Source organism: Mastigoproctus giganteus, chromosome 2 (genome assembly GCF_048544385.1).
Source record: "Mastigoproctus giganteus isolate SK-2022 chromosome 2, ASM4854438v1, whole genome shotgun sequence".
Classification (NCBI taxonomy): Eukaryota; Metazoa; Arthropoda; class Arachnida; order Uropygi; family Thelyphonidae; genus Mastigoproctus; species Mastigoproctus giganteus.
In genome coordinates this window covers 261,658,857-261,675,283 of record NC_143576.1, presented here as the reverse complement: position 1 = coordinate 261,675,283, position 16,427 = coordinate 261,658,857, and the positions used below count along the sequence as shown (strand labels likewise).

Genomic DNA, 16,427 nt, shown 5'->3' with positions numbered 1-16,427 from the left:
TGCTCATGAAACAAAATGTTATTTCACACTTTCATATAAAAATTAGTTTCGGATAAAATTTTTCTATTATTAATTTTTTAAGCGCAATCATTCATTGTGGACTCATAGGCTGTGAATTCATTCAAAATAAAAGACACCTTGGTGGGTCGTGGGCGCCTTTTACAGAAACCTATTTCGATATTGGACTATCTTAATTATAGTGGTTTTTGGACTTACCATAATTTTATTCTAATCTTTTCATTTAAATATTTGAAGATATATTGAGATATGTATTTAATAAAATCATTAAATATCATTAAATCGTATAAATACCAATTATATCTATAGCAGGTAATTTTAGAAAGCAAGAGAACAATAATTTTTTATCCATACAGTTATAAAATTGGCTGTATGTTCCAAATTGGCATAACTGTAATCTACGTATGCTGTAAATAAGATTAAAATGTTAACGTTTTTAATCTTTTGTGGATTCTGTAAGCTCGCAATACTTATCCATCTTCTTCTCTCTTGCAGGAATAGGCCACCCGCCACCTTCCCAAAATTTAGGTCAGTGCATGTTAATATTTATGAATATTGAGAATTTGAAACGTGTTCCAATTTGTAAAGACGAATTCCCTTTTTTTGTGGATATTAAACAAATTGTTTCTTTTTTTCTCCAGGTGGTAACTGCGGCAGCCCCGGGGCCCCCATGGCAGGATTATTTTCCTGCTCCCTAAACAGCTACACCCTGTAAGTCACCTGGTTTTTTTTTCTTTTTTATTTCTGTTTAACATTTATTATCATTTCGCAACAGACTTTCTGATTTTTGGTGTGTTTTTTACAAGGACTTGTACTGGGAAATGCATGTCGGGATACGAGTTTCCAGATGGATCTCTAGAAAAAATATACGAGTGCAACACGCTGACTGGAGATTGGAATCCAAGCAAGCAGTTTCCCGACTGTGTCCGTAAGTAAAAACATCTTTCAGAAACTCTTGACCACGCTTATTTTGAAAGTAAAAATACTTTTTATGTGACTTTGTTATAAAATCCTTTTTTGCTCATTGCTTTACAAATAAGATAAAACTTCGCTCTTTTGAATGGGACAGTCATTAATGAAAGTAGTTCACTTTCCATTTTCCATAACTACACTGGATTAACGAAATTTCATTTTCTTCCACGTCTCAGAAGTTTCTTTTGAACTGTATTCGTCTTTAGTGTGATCGATCTTACAGATAGAATGAGATAATTTTTCTTTGCTTTTTGCCTTTGAAAAGAGTCAAATCCTTCATTTTCTTTGATTAATGGCCGCAAACCAACTCCAGTCTTTCTTTAGTTTTCTCGCATTGGCTTTTTTTCCTTTAATTTGAGTTTCTTTTGACGACTATGCGTTCATCGATTGCATTTGTCAGGCCATTCATGTGCTTTAATCATCCAGTCAGACAGGGGGTGTGTCAGAAAAAATAACGAAAGATCTGAGTAGAGGTGAAATTAGTAACTGCCTTTTTAATTCTGAGCCCTAAGTAACGTTCCACTGCATTTTTTGTGAGAATTCTCCGAAAATGTTATTACATTAAGAAAGAATTTATTGCTTCATATCACAAATATTACTTTGCTTTTAGGTCCAGTCTGATTAAATCTCGCTAACAGTCAAATACAAGAAATATTTGTGTTTGGGGAAAGGCAATTGCATAAAGAAGACCTTTAAGGCCAATTACTTTAAGGCACCTTTTATTCCTTATAATGAATAATATGGTGCCCAGGATAGGCAAACATTAGTTAAATAATTTACTAAATTGCTAAAACCGGTATCCTCAATTGAGTCCGTCAAGTGTATGCGTTCTAATGATCTCGTTGCCTGATTTGCTGGACGAAAAACCTGCTCCTCGCTTGAGACCGACTAACAAGGTCAGGGCGTAAAAATAAATTAAAAATTCTTGAAAATACCTCCTCCCTTGAGGGGATTTGAACCCTGGCCTTTCGTAGATTGTACAGTTCTCTCCTAAACCAATCTACGAAAGGTTTGTAAGGACTGTGATCGCGAACACTGTGCTATCTGTGAGTATATTTGGGAGGTGATAAGAGTTACTTCCAACACCAAAACAAAGTTTACACACATATAAGAGTTGGCTGGGGATGGTTCCAGTTAGCGGTAGTTTTCGTGGTAAAGTTTGATAACGAATTGACAGAGAGACACCCAACTATCGATTTGGCAGGGGTTCTTAGCAATAGAAACATTCTGTGAGAGAATATCGATGTCCATCGCATGGGATCATAAAGGAAACTGGTAGAGAGCCTTCAAGAACTAACTTAGCTGCCCATGTGTATCACCACCATAAATTGTATGTGTTCTCTGGTCGATTTTCCTCTTTTGCTGGATGGAAAACCCGAGTCTCGGGAGAAAACATCTTGCTGTTCACCCTTGAGGCCGGCTAACTCAGCAATGGAGCGAATAAAGTTCATAAAAGTTCCGCGCGTCTCTGACAGGATTTGAACCGGGCCCTTTCCATCGGGTGTAAGTAGGTCAGTGATTATAACCACTGTATTACTGCAGAGACCATATGGGAGCTTAGCCAAGAAATCATTTAAAATATTCTTAAGAAAAAAACATCCAAAACTTAACATTTAAATTTGACATAGAGAACGAGCTAAAAGAGCCAATTCCTTGATAAACTACACTGTTCAACAAAGTTAACAGAACACATAGAAAACGTGGTGTAGTTGGTGCAACTTACAGTGAAGTGGGACAAAATATGATATGTTATGTACCATAGATTAACGATGAAATGAGGAGACAGCGAGAAACTTAGGACAGGTACGAGGGACATTTATAGGAGCTGTATAAGAATGTAGACATGTAGACATGTATAGTATCTTATGTAGGACGGCACCTGAACGAAAGTTCAACTCCGTCTTTGTACACTGTGATGGTTACAGAAAGCACTGTAACAGGCCAGAAATGTGTGTAACGTTATGTTCGTGCAGTGTATGTGTTGTTGTGTTGTTTAGTTGTTTCTGGCCGTTTTGTCACCAGGCAGGCGATCACCTGGAAAGCCTGCCCAGTGTCCGTCTACACCACGGGGAGGTAGGCCACAACTGCGCAAGAACCATGGCCAACCTCAATAGTCACGTACTGAATGTCCAAAGAGGGTTTGGAGCCATTCAAAAGAACCCCGCGCCAGCAAGCCGGCAACAGCGCGCGCGCGCGCGCGCACACACACACACACACACACACACGCACACACACACACACACACACACACACACACACACACACACACACACACACACACACACACACACACACACACACACTCCCAGGAGACAGGACAGCAGAAGACGAAGAAATAAGGATGAGAATAGCATAAAGTAAAAAAAAAAAAAATAATAAATAAATAAAATAAAATAAAATCTTTATCCATTTCTTGCCCCACATCTGTATGCAGTGCTGCCCAAAGTGGTCCACAAAGAGAAAAGGTGTATTGTCAAACAGAAGTTGTAATGTCATTCAATCATGATCGGCAGGAACAAGTTCTAGATATAATTCTGAATTCTGTTAAACTGGAGTGGTGTCAGAAGTCTCTGGTAGATGACGGTATCACTGAGCAGAGGTTTAGTTGAAGAGAGTCTTGATAAAGGATGAGTCAGAGAAGTGCAGCATCTGTTAAAATCTTTGCGTGGTCTTGAAAGCCACAACTATTTTGTATATGACGTCATCAGGACGACGAGGCAGCGCACAGTTGTATTATGATTTATGATGCATTTTCAGTTTCATTTCTTGAATTAACATTGAGGTTGAGAGCCTTCCTGCGATTAAAAGCAGCATTGCAGAAGGTTTGAAGGAGCTGCATAAGAATTACCAAAAAGTTCACCTACCTAAAGAAGCCGATACAAGGTGCTCAAAAATATGGTCACACGACATCAGTACGGCGTACGATATTCGCCAACTGATAAACAGGCCTGACAAGGGTGAACCATGCTCGATGTAATGGTGTCTATAAGATCCTGTGGCAACAAATCCCATTCTTCCACCAGCGCAGACTTTAACTCACCAATTGACTGAGGAGTTGGATTTCGGGAGTGCAATATGACTCCTAAGGGCGTCTCACACATGTTCGATCGGATTTAAGTCTCGTGATCGTGCTGGCCATAGCACTCATTGGATACCTTCAGTTTCAAGATATTCCTCCACCACTTGCGTTCTATGTGCAGTGGCGTTGTCGTGCATGAAAAGAAAACCTGGGCCAACCGTACCTCTAAAAAGTGACACATCGGGTTCGAGGATCTGCGCAGTTACGGTACCACTATCAAAAACATGAAGACGGGTGCGGCCGATGATCATTATTCCATCTAACACGATAAAACCGCCTCCACCATACGTGTCCCTTTCTCTGATGTTGGAGGGATGGTACCGCATTCCTTGTTGTCTCTAAATGAAATAACGTCTAGAATATGTTTGTAGGCTGAAGCAAGACTCATCAGAGAACAGAACTGTATCCCATTTGTCAGGGCTCCACGTCACATGGTCGTGGTACCAGTTTCGACGAGCTCTGCGGTGGTTTGCGGTTAATGGGATAGAAAACGCTGGCTTCCTTGCGTAGAATCCACTTCTATTGAGCCTTCTTTACAAAGTCCGGTTGTAAATGTTTTCACCTGTGGCGGCAACACCTCCAGAGATAGTTGATGACAGGACATCGTATGGTTCTGTCTTACTTAGAGCCAGACAGCGATCTGTTATGGTTACCGTAGCCCACGAGCGACCTTAGCTAGCTAGCTCTTCTTGTAATGGTTCCTGTCTCCCGAAACTGCTTCCATGGTGCCGTGAAGACACTGCATAACACATTAAGCCAACATGCCACCTCCACCTGCAACTGTTCGACTTCAACTAGTCCACCGCTCTCCATCTTAAATAATTATCTAAGCGACGATGACTTGCCATCCTGAGTACTGGCTATCCGACTGAGAAAGCCAAAAAATGGAAATGAAGTGATGTGGTCGCAACCCGTGTTTTTATAGGCATGAATAATTGCATAATATGCGGTTCTGTAAGGTGGTAGATCGATTTATACTGGATACTCGGAATGTGCGTGCCAGGATGCCTATTATATTAAATATTCGCTTTCGGCAACACTGTTCACAATAAAATATTCATGAAGAACATTTTGTTCTGTTAGTTTTGTCGAGCTGTTTAATAAGAGCAAACGAAAGGAATTCATATTGAACGTGTTCAGAAAACCGGATAACATAAAAATGAATCAAACCACCATAGGTATTTTTATTATGAAGAAATTGTCCAGCCTGAATGTTGCAGTTCTTTAGTGTGTACAAATCTCTCCTCCGTACTAGCAATCGTAAAACTTTAATAATTACTTATAATTACTAAAACTATTTATTAATTTCATTCTAAACGTGTTTCTATTTATCAAAAGAATTAATATTTTTCAATTATCTCACGAATTTTGGTCGACTTTGACTCATTGCTTCCCGTAGTTACTGAGAATGGGATGGTTGTGTCTTTACTTCGAAAAATTCATTCCACCTCATGCCACAGGTGCTCAACTGAATTGAGATCTGATCACTGAGGAAACCACCGCAGTTGGCCGACTTTACTCTTGTTCCTGGATCTAATTCTTTATAATTCAGGACTTGTGATATGACGCATTATTCTGTCGGAAGAATCTATTTGGATATAGATACACTGCAGCCATGGTGGGACGCGCCTCGTCGGAAAGAATTTCCAGATAATCTATGGCATCCAAATGTTGCTCCGCTGATATCAAGGGCCCCAATGCCCACCAAGAGAACACTCTCTGCACCGTTCGATAATTGTTACCAGGCTGCATTGTCAGCAGGATGTCTGATGAACTGATGCTACTTTTGCTAAATCCTGGTCCTCCCATCTGAGTAAAGTAGCAGGAACCGGGATTCGTCAGATTAGCTAACGTTTAACTAATCCTCCACTGCCCAGTAATTACGTTTCTCAGCCCACTGTACTGCGATACAACCCGACTGTTACAAGGTGACTGTAACCGGTGCACGCTACTGTACCGAGGTAATCTTTCCCCATATGCGTCTGTCTCGAGGTGCCATTGGCCCCGAGTTCGTGTTTATGGATGTTAACGCCACCCCTAATGTCGATGCAAGCTTTTCACCGGCTGTCCGTACTTAGAACAATGTTGTTGATAAGTTCTTGCGGTAACATTGTCCATTCCTTTGTCAGCGCCATCCTCAGCTGGTGAACATTTTCTGGTGGGTATGGACGTGCCCCTGGGCGTCTCCCCAGAGCGTCCCATATGTGTTGGATGGAACTTAGATCGGTGATACGGGCAGACCAATCCATACGAACAATGTCCTCACTTTCCAAAAGCATATCAACAACTGCAGTGCGATGGGATGTGGCGTTATCATCCATAAACACGAACTCGGGGCCAATGGCACCTCGAAACAGACGCAGAAAAATTACCTCGGTACAGTAGCGTGCACCGGTTACAGTACCGCCGTCCAGTATCTGGAGTTGTGTACGTCCATCCAAGATAACACCTTCCCAGAGGAGAACACCTAGACCGCCATATCGATCCCTTTCAGTGATGTCTGTGGGGTGATACCGTGTGCCAACCTCTCGCCAGATTAGCTGACGTCCAGAATCGCTGCTGAGACTGAATCTACTCTCATCAGTAAAGAGTAGCTTAAGGAAAGATTTTGTGGTTGTAACCTTTAGAAATAGTGCTGGTCCTTCAGTTTTACACAATAGTGTACTTCTCTTTGGCTGCCACTATTGTACTAGTTCGATATTTGATTGGTTGTAGCCCTCATGTTACGCTGCCCAAGTCCTTTCAGCCTCCGTTGGTCTTCCGCATCAGCGAGCTGTTTTTGGCAACAAGGTCGCCTTTGGCTGTATGTTATTTGGTCATTGCAATAATCTCAATATTTAGGTTAGGTGTGCGTTAAGCGCCGAAGCTACTGAGGCTGTGAGACATCGATATATTGTGTCTGTATTTGTGTGACTTTTTTGGTCGGTTTGCTGGGCGAAGAACCCGAACTTCCAAGGAGGGGAGGAACCACACATCACTCGAATGAGACCAAATAGCTCAACTAGTTGTAGAAAAAGCCCATAAAATTGTTTGCATCATCGACAAGATACGAACTCCGACCTTTTCCAACGGGTGTGGGTGCGACTATAAACAATTCTGAGATGCCCATCTCGGTGCGTCTCTTGCCAGCTGCTATGTCACCTTCAAAGTCACTTAAATCTTCTGTCTTTCACATTCGCAAAGCATCCTTATGTATCGTTATCTTCTGATTTATATGGTATGATAATACGAACACGAGAGAGTGTTATTGAAAGAGCACGCCATTTCATGAAAAACGCAGTTGTACCTATTAAAATGGCCACTCAGTCTTATTTCTATGTCGTGAAGTAAATAAATTAATTTTGGATTAAAATTCTCTTCTATTCAAAAAATACATCTTTGTCTTTGTTTACTTTTTCTAAGCTTTTAACTTTTGAATTTTTAACCAGAAAATCTTTGCAATTTATAACAAAGGATTTTTTTTTTCTTTTTTCAGTTCCCGGAAAGTCAGAAACCTCAGGTGAGAAAAATAATTAGCGTTAAATATTTATATTACCAGGACAGAATTTGATCATTTTTCTTAAACCATTAGCTTCTTAAAATTAAACATAAAAAAACATGCAAATAAAACTAAATTGGATATCGCAATGATTAATAGGGTTTAATGGCTTCCTATGTTCCATCTAGCTTGGGTCTTATCTGTTTCGACCTGACATCATGGAAAAACTAATCTGTGTGTGCATCCTAATCATTTGTCTGAAATTTACCCTTTTTGATTATCTTCTAAGGCGATCAAATCTTTTAATGATTCATTATCTGTTATGGTCATTTGTAGGTTTAATGGCAGGAGCCAGGAGCCCCTTTTGTAGATCTCTCTTGGGCTTTTTAGAACTTTCTTGAACTGCAGCACTATTGGCTGGTATTGTGACTGGTGTTATAATTGGAAGCTGGCGATAGTAACCTCACCTTTTGTATACCTCCTTCGCACATTGCTTGCGTTGTTCACGCATTGGTGCTGTCCTGTAGAGATGGCAGTACTTCCTAACCGATATGAAGACTGTTTTTTAAATTTTTAGTTACAACCTACAAAGCGTACAGATAGACTGGCAATTACAGATAGATGCACCTCCTTACCAAAATATTAGACAATACTCGTACAGTTAATAGCAAGTTGACTTTCCTGTTGATTCTTCATCGATGCTAGCAGGTCTCTTAACAACGTTCATATAAAGTATACATTGGTATTCCTGATGATCTTTGGCCCATTCATGTGGGTGTACTTTTGGGCTTCTATATTTTTCGATGGGCCTTTACAAATAATTCTACAAGTTATCAATTGGATTCATATAAGGAGAGTATGGCGGGCAAGGAAGTTGCTGGACACACAGAGAGTATTCTTCAGACTATCCATGCGGGAATATTCCATTGCCGTCTGGATACAACGTCAACAATGAATACCAATACTACTCACTGAAACATAGCTCACATCAAATTAGTTGGTTGGTCCTTTTCTTTTTATTCACGATCCAGCCTAAGGCCATGAGGCGTAGGTATACTTTAGGTATTTTTTAGGGTTGAAACATTCGAATTCAGATCATAATCACATGTGCTGGCCTCGAGAGTACAGCAGGCCTGGATAGAGTACTTGCACTATGGATCCATTGCTGAGTGTTGGTATATTTTCAGGGCACTGCAATTTCATTTTCTTTGGTGGGAAATGAAAGGTAATTTTCTGCTTGATAAAGTTGAACTCTGACATTTACCAATAATTAATATAATATAAGTTGTAATTGGAAAAGTAAATAAATAATTTGTGAATGAATATAAATGTTCTGCATATGCCAATGAACTAATAACTTCAATCAATTATATAAATATTCTGTAAAATGTGAATACTCATTAATTTTCCTGCTCTAGATAGCTCTAAATAGTTACTTGTACTGGTTATCCCTATAATTTCAGAACCAGTGTGTAAACCAGCTAAGGCTCCAATGGCTGGCTCTTATTCCTGTTCCGGTGATCTCTATACCATGTAAGTCCTTCCCACATCCACTACATGATGAATCATGTACTTATCCTATTAAAATTGAAAATAATAAATCTCCATCAAAGTCCACGAAACTTCAATAGTGGCTGAAAAAAAATTTAATTTATCTTTAGTACAAATTGAACTGAAGGCGGCTTTGACCAATCATGAACCTTAATTCATTTTCAGGACTTGTACAGCGAAGTGCATGATGGGATACCAATTCCCAGATGGTAGTTTAGAACTTATATACGAGTGCAATAGACTGACGGGAGAGTGGACTCCGGAGGAAGCATTTCCAGACTGTAGTAGTAAGTGTCTCTTTCCTAGTCACGAGCAGTTAATTGATGAACGGGGGGGGGAGGGTCGGACATAGGAGGTCCAACCCATATTACGAGTTATATACTATAGAAATAACTTTAAAATTCATTTTCTTTACTATTAAGGCAGCTGGAATTTTTGTTTCATTTTGTTTGCTTCATTCTTGTTTTGCTTCTTTCAGGAGCTGGAGGAGACCTAACTGGCCATGGAGGAGGTGAGTTAGCGTTCCTGGTTTACGTTTTTAAGCGTAACTTTAGAACAATAGTTTGGGACAGATCAGCAATCAAAATGAAATCGATGACAGCTTGAATTTGCAAATGTTACATGCTTCCATTTTTATATAGAAACCTTGGGGGGGGGGTTCAAAAAAGATTTGTATTCACCCATAAGTAGTTGTTATAAAGAGATGAATTTTTTTTTGTTTCATGCATTGAAACCTCTGTAGCAAATACAAATTTTAATTTCCATCTGACAATTCATTTTTTTCCCCACTGAATGAAGTGAAGTGTCAGTGGATAAAGTGGAATACAGATCAGTGATTCAGTTCCTCTTTGTGCATGGAAAACACCAAAGAAATCCACAAAAAATGATCGCTATTTAGGGAGAAGACTACAGGTTACAGTGTTGTTGCACATTAGTAAAACAATTCAATGTGGAAGAACCTTTGCGCATGATAAAGTAATTCGTCAAAGAACTAACTGCAGAGCTCCAAATTAGTGTAGGATCTGCGGAGAAAATCATCCATCAACAATTGCATATGACTAAAGTGTCTACTAGATCAGTTCCCCACACTTCTGATCTCTTACCAGAAGAAGGAAAGGGCACAATGCGCACATGAAAGATTGTCGATGTGCCAGAAAAAGCAAGAGGAGATATTTTCACTGCTAATTGCCATGAATGAAACTTGGATCCATCACTATAATCCTGAAACTAAGCAACTGTCAAAACAATGGAAGCGCGCAGAAACACCTCCTCAAAAGTTGAGTCTGTTTGGTGTAACATAAACATTGGGAAAGGGAAAATGACAGTAGGAGTGTGTAATAGGCCTAATGACTTTGATGAGTACAACGAACAGTTGTGCAGATAAATAGAGTGGGCCAGTAAATCACAATGTCTTGTAATGGAGGATTTTTAACTTTACAGATATTGGCTGGAACTTGTGGGTTGGTCACTCGCACGTTAGCAAGGCTTTTGTGGATTTAATGGATGATTGTTTTCTACAGCAACATGTTCGAGGAGAACCAGAGGATGTAATACCCTTGATCTGATAATCAGCAGTGATTATTCATGCAATAAGAATTTGCAGATAAAGGAACCACTAGGTGAGGATGATCACAATGTACTGATGTGGGATTTACTTAAATATGTAACTACCATCAAGGGTAAAGGGAAGGGCTTTTGTTTCGTAAAGGTGACTACAGTGGTCTCAGACAGTTATTGAATTCTGTACCGTGGCATCAACTGATGATGTTACCAACGTTGAATTCTAAATAGGAACCCTTCAGTGACTTAATCTTGGAGGCTACTAGGCTTTTCATACCAAATAAGAAATACTATTCAAGGTTCAGGCCTAAATGGATGTCGGATGAATTAATGGGGCCCGTGGCAAAGAAGAAAAATGCATGGAATGCATATAAATTATCAGGCAACACAGAAGCCTATGGAAGATATAAACTAGTCTGTAATCAAGTCACAAAGGAGGTTAGACAGGCATAGGCAGATTACGAGATATCTTTGGCAAAGGATGCAAAGAAAAACCAGCAAAGAGTTCTTTAGTTATGTAAACTATAAAAGGAAGGGGATGAATCAGATTGGTCCACTTAACATAAATGGTTCGACTAATGATGATCCTGCTCAAGTAGCTGATAAAATGAATGAGTATTTTGCATCTACAGGGTGTTTCAGTTAAACGTTTCAGAACTTCTAAGAGGGGTAGGGTACATCCTGACAACTCTAAATCATATAGCAATGTGGGGTCGGAAATGCTTTCCTGAAGCGGTGTTGTACACAGAAGTACCATAAAGAAAAGAGACCGTAAGTGAGAAATCGTTTTAATAATACATGAAAAGAAGCAAAAGGTACATGGATTAAAGTAAGTGTTCGAAGTTTCTTCCACGGGCTACAATGCACGCCTCACATCTCCGACGCATGGACATCCGAACATTCTGGAATACTCCAGGCGAATTTCGAATTTCTTCGGCAGCTACTGCGATTCTTGCAACCAGCTCCTCAGCATTGTCAACAGGGGTGTCATAAACTAGCGATTTCATATGACCCCAGAAATAAAAATCAAGACATGATAGGTCGGGTGACAACTTTTGAGAGATGAACAGATTTCTGCATCGACGCAACAGACAATGTGGTTCCAACACGATGGAGCCCCTGCCCATTATAGCGGAGATGTTCGTAACTACCTGGATGTCACATTTGGTCAACAGTGGATCGGACGTGGTGGTCCCGTGCGTTGGCCTGCTCGGTCAGCCGACCTATCATGTCTTGATTTTTATTTCTGGGGTCATATGAAATCGCTAGTTTATGACACCCCTGTTGACAATGCTGAGGAGCTGGTTGCAAGAATCGCAGTAGCTGCCGAAGAAATTCGAAATTCGCCTGGAGTATTCCAGAATGTTCGGATGTCCATGCGTCGGAGATGTGAGGCGTGCATTGTAGCCCGTGGAAGAAACTTCGAACACTTACTTTAATCCATGTACCTTTTGCTTCTTTTCATGTATTATTAAAACGATTTCTCACTTACGGTCTCTTTTCTTTATGGTGCTTCTGTGTACAACACCGCTTCAGGAAAGCATTTCCGACCCCACATTGCTATATGATTTAGAGTTGTCAGGATGTACCCTACCCCTCTTAGAAGTTCTGAAACGTTTAACTGAAACACCCTGTATATTCACAAATGAGGGATTATTCAAGGAGGGGAATGCCAGAAGTTAATCAAACTCTAACAGGGAGCTAAGTGATTTTGTAATAACTGAGAGCAAAGTGGAGGAAAAATTATTGAAGTTAAACATAAAAAACGCACCTGGGGTGGATGGAATTTATCCAGTTATATTGAAGTTAACTAACCCTTAGCCAGAATTATGAGAGAGCATCCTTAGATTCAGGGGAGGTCCTCATGGACTGGAGATGTGCAAATGTGTCCCAAATTCACAAAGGGGATCGAAGGGTGACACGAGTAATTACAGACCAGTTAGTTTAACTTCTGTTCCGGGGAAAATAATGGAGTCACTGGTTAAAGAAGCACTGCAGGATCATCTAGGCAAGGCTGCAGCAATAATTCAGACACAGCATGGGTTTGTTACGGGAAAGTCTTGTCTGACAAATTTGATTGGATACTATGATGTGGTTACAAAGCAACTGGATGTAAAAAATAATTTTGATATCATATACTTGGATTTCAGCAAAGCTTTTGATACTGTTGAACATGGAAGACTGCTGTACAAATTGGAGAGGTATGGCATTAAGGACAAGTTGCTGCAATGGATAAAGAGATGGTTGAGTGAGAGACGGCAGAGAGTGATAATAAATGGACACTGCTCTACGTGGACTAATGTTATTAGTGGAGTCCCCCTGGCTTCGGTGCAGGGTCCATTGTTGTTTTCGGTATTTATAAATGATATCGATGAAGGTATATCAAGCTTAATGTTCAAGTTTGCAGATAATACAAAGTTTGGTAGGGTTGTTAATGACACTAAAGACAGTATGCTACTGCAACAGGTTCTAAAAAAGTTAGGTAGATGGGCTGAGAAGTGGCAACTGTAGTTTAACATTGACAAATGCAAAGTACTGCATATGGGTAGCAGTAATCCAAGAGAAACGTGTCAACTTTTTTTTTTTTTTATGAAGACCCCAAATACGAGAGATATTAGAACCTATAGTACTTAGTACCGTGCTTGGTTTGGAGGTTGAGAAGATGAAAGAAGATATTTGTTGACATTAGACTTAACTGTGTGGTACTACACTGAGAGAGGTGGAGAATGAAAAATACCTGGAGATAATTGTGCAGTCAGATATGAAGGTCTTTGAGCAGTGCAGACTGTCGGCCAGAGCAGGTCTTTAAGTTTTATCAATGATATATAGGATTTTTGCTATCAGAGACAAGGTGGTGATTATCCCTTTGTATAAGGCAATGGTTAGGCCACACCTTGAATACTCCTTACAGGTCTGGAGGCCTCATTTTAGGAAGGATGTAGAGTTTCTAGAACGAGTACAGAGAAGGGCAACATGATTGGTGAGACGAACAAAGGGGTGTGCTTAAAAATAAAGGCTTATGTTCTGCAAGTTGCAGCATCTGGAGACTAGACACCTGCGATGTGATCTGATTGAGGTGTATTATGCCTTGAATAGTTTGAGCAGGCTCAATGCTGACGGGATACTTCCGCTTGCTCAGAATAATCGTCTGAGAGGGCATAAATTCAAATTGAGGAAAGATAGTTGTAGAATAGATGTGAGGAAGTTTGACTTTAGCCAGCGGGTATTTGATTGCTGGAATAGACTTCCGTCTGTTGTTGTAGAAGTTGATAGCTTAAATAAATTTAACCCCGAACTTGACAAACATTTGGAGTGACCGGATGGGTGAAATGGGAAGTGTTTTTTTTTTTTTTTTTTTTTGTGGTTGATGCTATATAAGCTTGCTTTCTTGCATCATATGCCTGACCTAACGCTAATGCTAAAGTGGCAATAAACTTATATTTTGATCCAAATGGGAAAAACACAATTATTACCATGTAAGTGAAATCTAACGGAAACAGTGGGTCGATAGCCGCTCCTAGACATATTCGCTGTAATCTTAGAAATCTCAGCATCCCTGTCGCAGCGTAATCACAGTGGGACCACGCTAGACTAAATAACGCTTGTGTTATTTAGTTGAGCTCTGCAGATGTCCTAGGACAAGTGCCGACTTATAATTATTGAAGTGTTCTCGGCACATTGCTTTGCTGTAATTAAGTTTTCTAAACGGGAACCCACACGTCGAACTAAGACATCTAAAAACGGAAAAGCATGATCTACCTCTAACTCCATAGAAAGAGGGATATAGGAGGACAATTGCAGATCATTAAGAACTTTAATATTCTAGAGGACGGGGTCATGCTTTCCTTCGACGTGGTCGCACTGTTTACATCTATTCCAATACAGCCAGCGATTGATTTCGCTTGGTAACCGTTGGACAGGATTCCACGCTGAATGAGAGGACCTCTTTCTCTCTATAAATATATGCATGATGCCTTAAATATTTGTTTATTTATCTGGCTGTGAGATCGTGGTCGGTGATTCTTTGTACGGCACATTCAGAGTATAGAAGTGGGTACTCGTTTGAGTGCTCTCATTGCTAATATTACCACGGAGGCCTTAGAGAAAGACGTATTTTTCAATCTACCGGTGCCATTTAGGCTCTGGCGAAGATATATGGATCAGCACTTCTGACTCGCGATCATTCCCCGCGAGTCAGAAGTGCTGATCCTCCAATATCTCAATTCCTTGTCCTCTTATATCTCTTTCTCTATGGAGTTAGAGAAAGCAAACGTAGGGTTAGCTTGCTTTCTTGCATCACTTCCCAGTACTAATAGTAATACTAAATCCTCTTGATCCATTCTTTCAGCTTAATCTCTCGGTAGACAAGGTTGCCCGCTCACCAAAGTAGCCCCTTCCACCCTGGCATGCTCACTAGCATATGACTTCTTCCTTAAGGACTGGATGAAGTCTGATGCCACGTCTTCCATCTACCTTCAACTCTCTTCGCAACACAGAACTAAACATTTTGACTTCTTGCCAGTTTACACAGACGGCTCGAAGTCGGAATCGTTTGTGGAAACTGCTGCTGTTTTTTCAGATAATAGTGTATCTGAAAAGATTCCCCCTTAATGCAGCATATACACTGCAGAACTACAAGCTATAGAGTTAGTCTTGGATCACATAAGGACTCGCCAATATCAACGGTTTATTATACATAACCGATTCTTTAAGTGCAAGAAGAGTTATTTTCACCACAGGCTTTATCAGCGATGAGATACACTACTCATTCAATCCTCTCCCAGGTTCAGCAGATAATATGCATTCCCTATGACGATGGATTCGATATCCGCTTCTGCTGGATCGCAGCCATATCGGAATTAGCGGAAACGATTTGGCTGATACTGCAGCCAATAGAAAGTATGAGTGATACCATGCATCACTCATACTTTCATAATGATCATTCAGATTGTTAAATCCATATGTAATAAGCCCACACTATTTAGGCGAACCTGTTCTCACACTATTTAGACGTACTGTACTTGACACAAACCTGGTTAGACCAACACCAAAACCCGCTGATCTGTGCTGTCCCTCCAGAATTGTCCATGTGAGGTGCTGGGATGGTAATAATTCTTGAATCTTTTTACGCCAATTCTTCCTCCATCCAACATTCTGAAAATTTTCAGGCTAATTCATATGTCACAGGGGACTAATCTTTATGGCAAAGATGGTTCTTGGACTGATCTCAAAACCTAATATATTGGAGATATGTGACCGGAGAATCCCACAACTGTCCTTGAAATTGTTATTGTAGTAGGATTTTAGAAGCATCAGCGACTAAAGTCATTGCTCCGTGTATACTGTCTGTAAATTGCGTGTTTCATTAGTCGATTTTCTGTTGTGCTGGACGAAAAACCCAAGTTTCCGGGAGAAAAAACCGTGTTACTCTCCCCAGAGACCGACTAATTCAGCCAAGTTGTGAAAAAGGCCAATAAAATTCCTCACGTCATCCATGGGACACAAAGTCAGATCTTTTCCACCCAGTGTGGGGTGATCGCCGATCCTACCTAATTGTGCTACCCGCCAGGGCATCCCTGAGATCTAGACTTCCCTTCTTTTGCGTGTAACAGATTAACAATGTAGTGCGTATCTCAGCAACATAAAAACTGGAAAACCTTAATATAAAATTGACAAAAAAATGTAGTCTCGGGTAGTGGTAACCCGTTAATCATCTTCTTAAGGGGTCCCAATTTTAAAGAAAACGAGGAGAGATTTGAGATACAGTAT

The 16,427-nt window shown here is 40.2% G+C and overlaps 1 protein-coding gene across 1 annotated transcript in view; it reads left to right on the top strand.

Annotated features, from left to right (window-relative positions):
• The window catches only part of LOC150090433 (uncharacterized), a 562,729-nt gene that overhangs the window by 59,237 nt on the left and 487,065 nt on the right, over positions 1–16,427 (top strand). Inside the window, exons 29-35 of the mRNA XM_090389881.1 lie at positions 514–546; positions 660–729; positions 825–946; positions 7,545–7,568; positions 9,011–9,080; positions 9,264–9,385; positions 9,577–9,609. Of these exons, the coding sequence (XP_090246007.1) occupies positions 514–546; positions 660–729; positions 825–946; positions 7,545–7,568; positions 9,011–9,080; positions 9,264–9,385; positions 9,577–9,609 (474 nt within the window). The remainder of the gene's footprint in view (positions 1–513; positions 547–659; positions 730–824; positions 947–7,544; positions 7,569–9,010; positions 9,081–9,263; positions 9,386–9,576; positions 9,610–16,427) is intronic.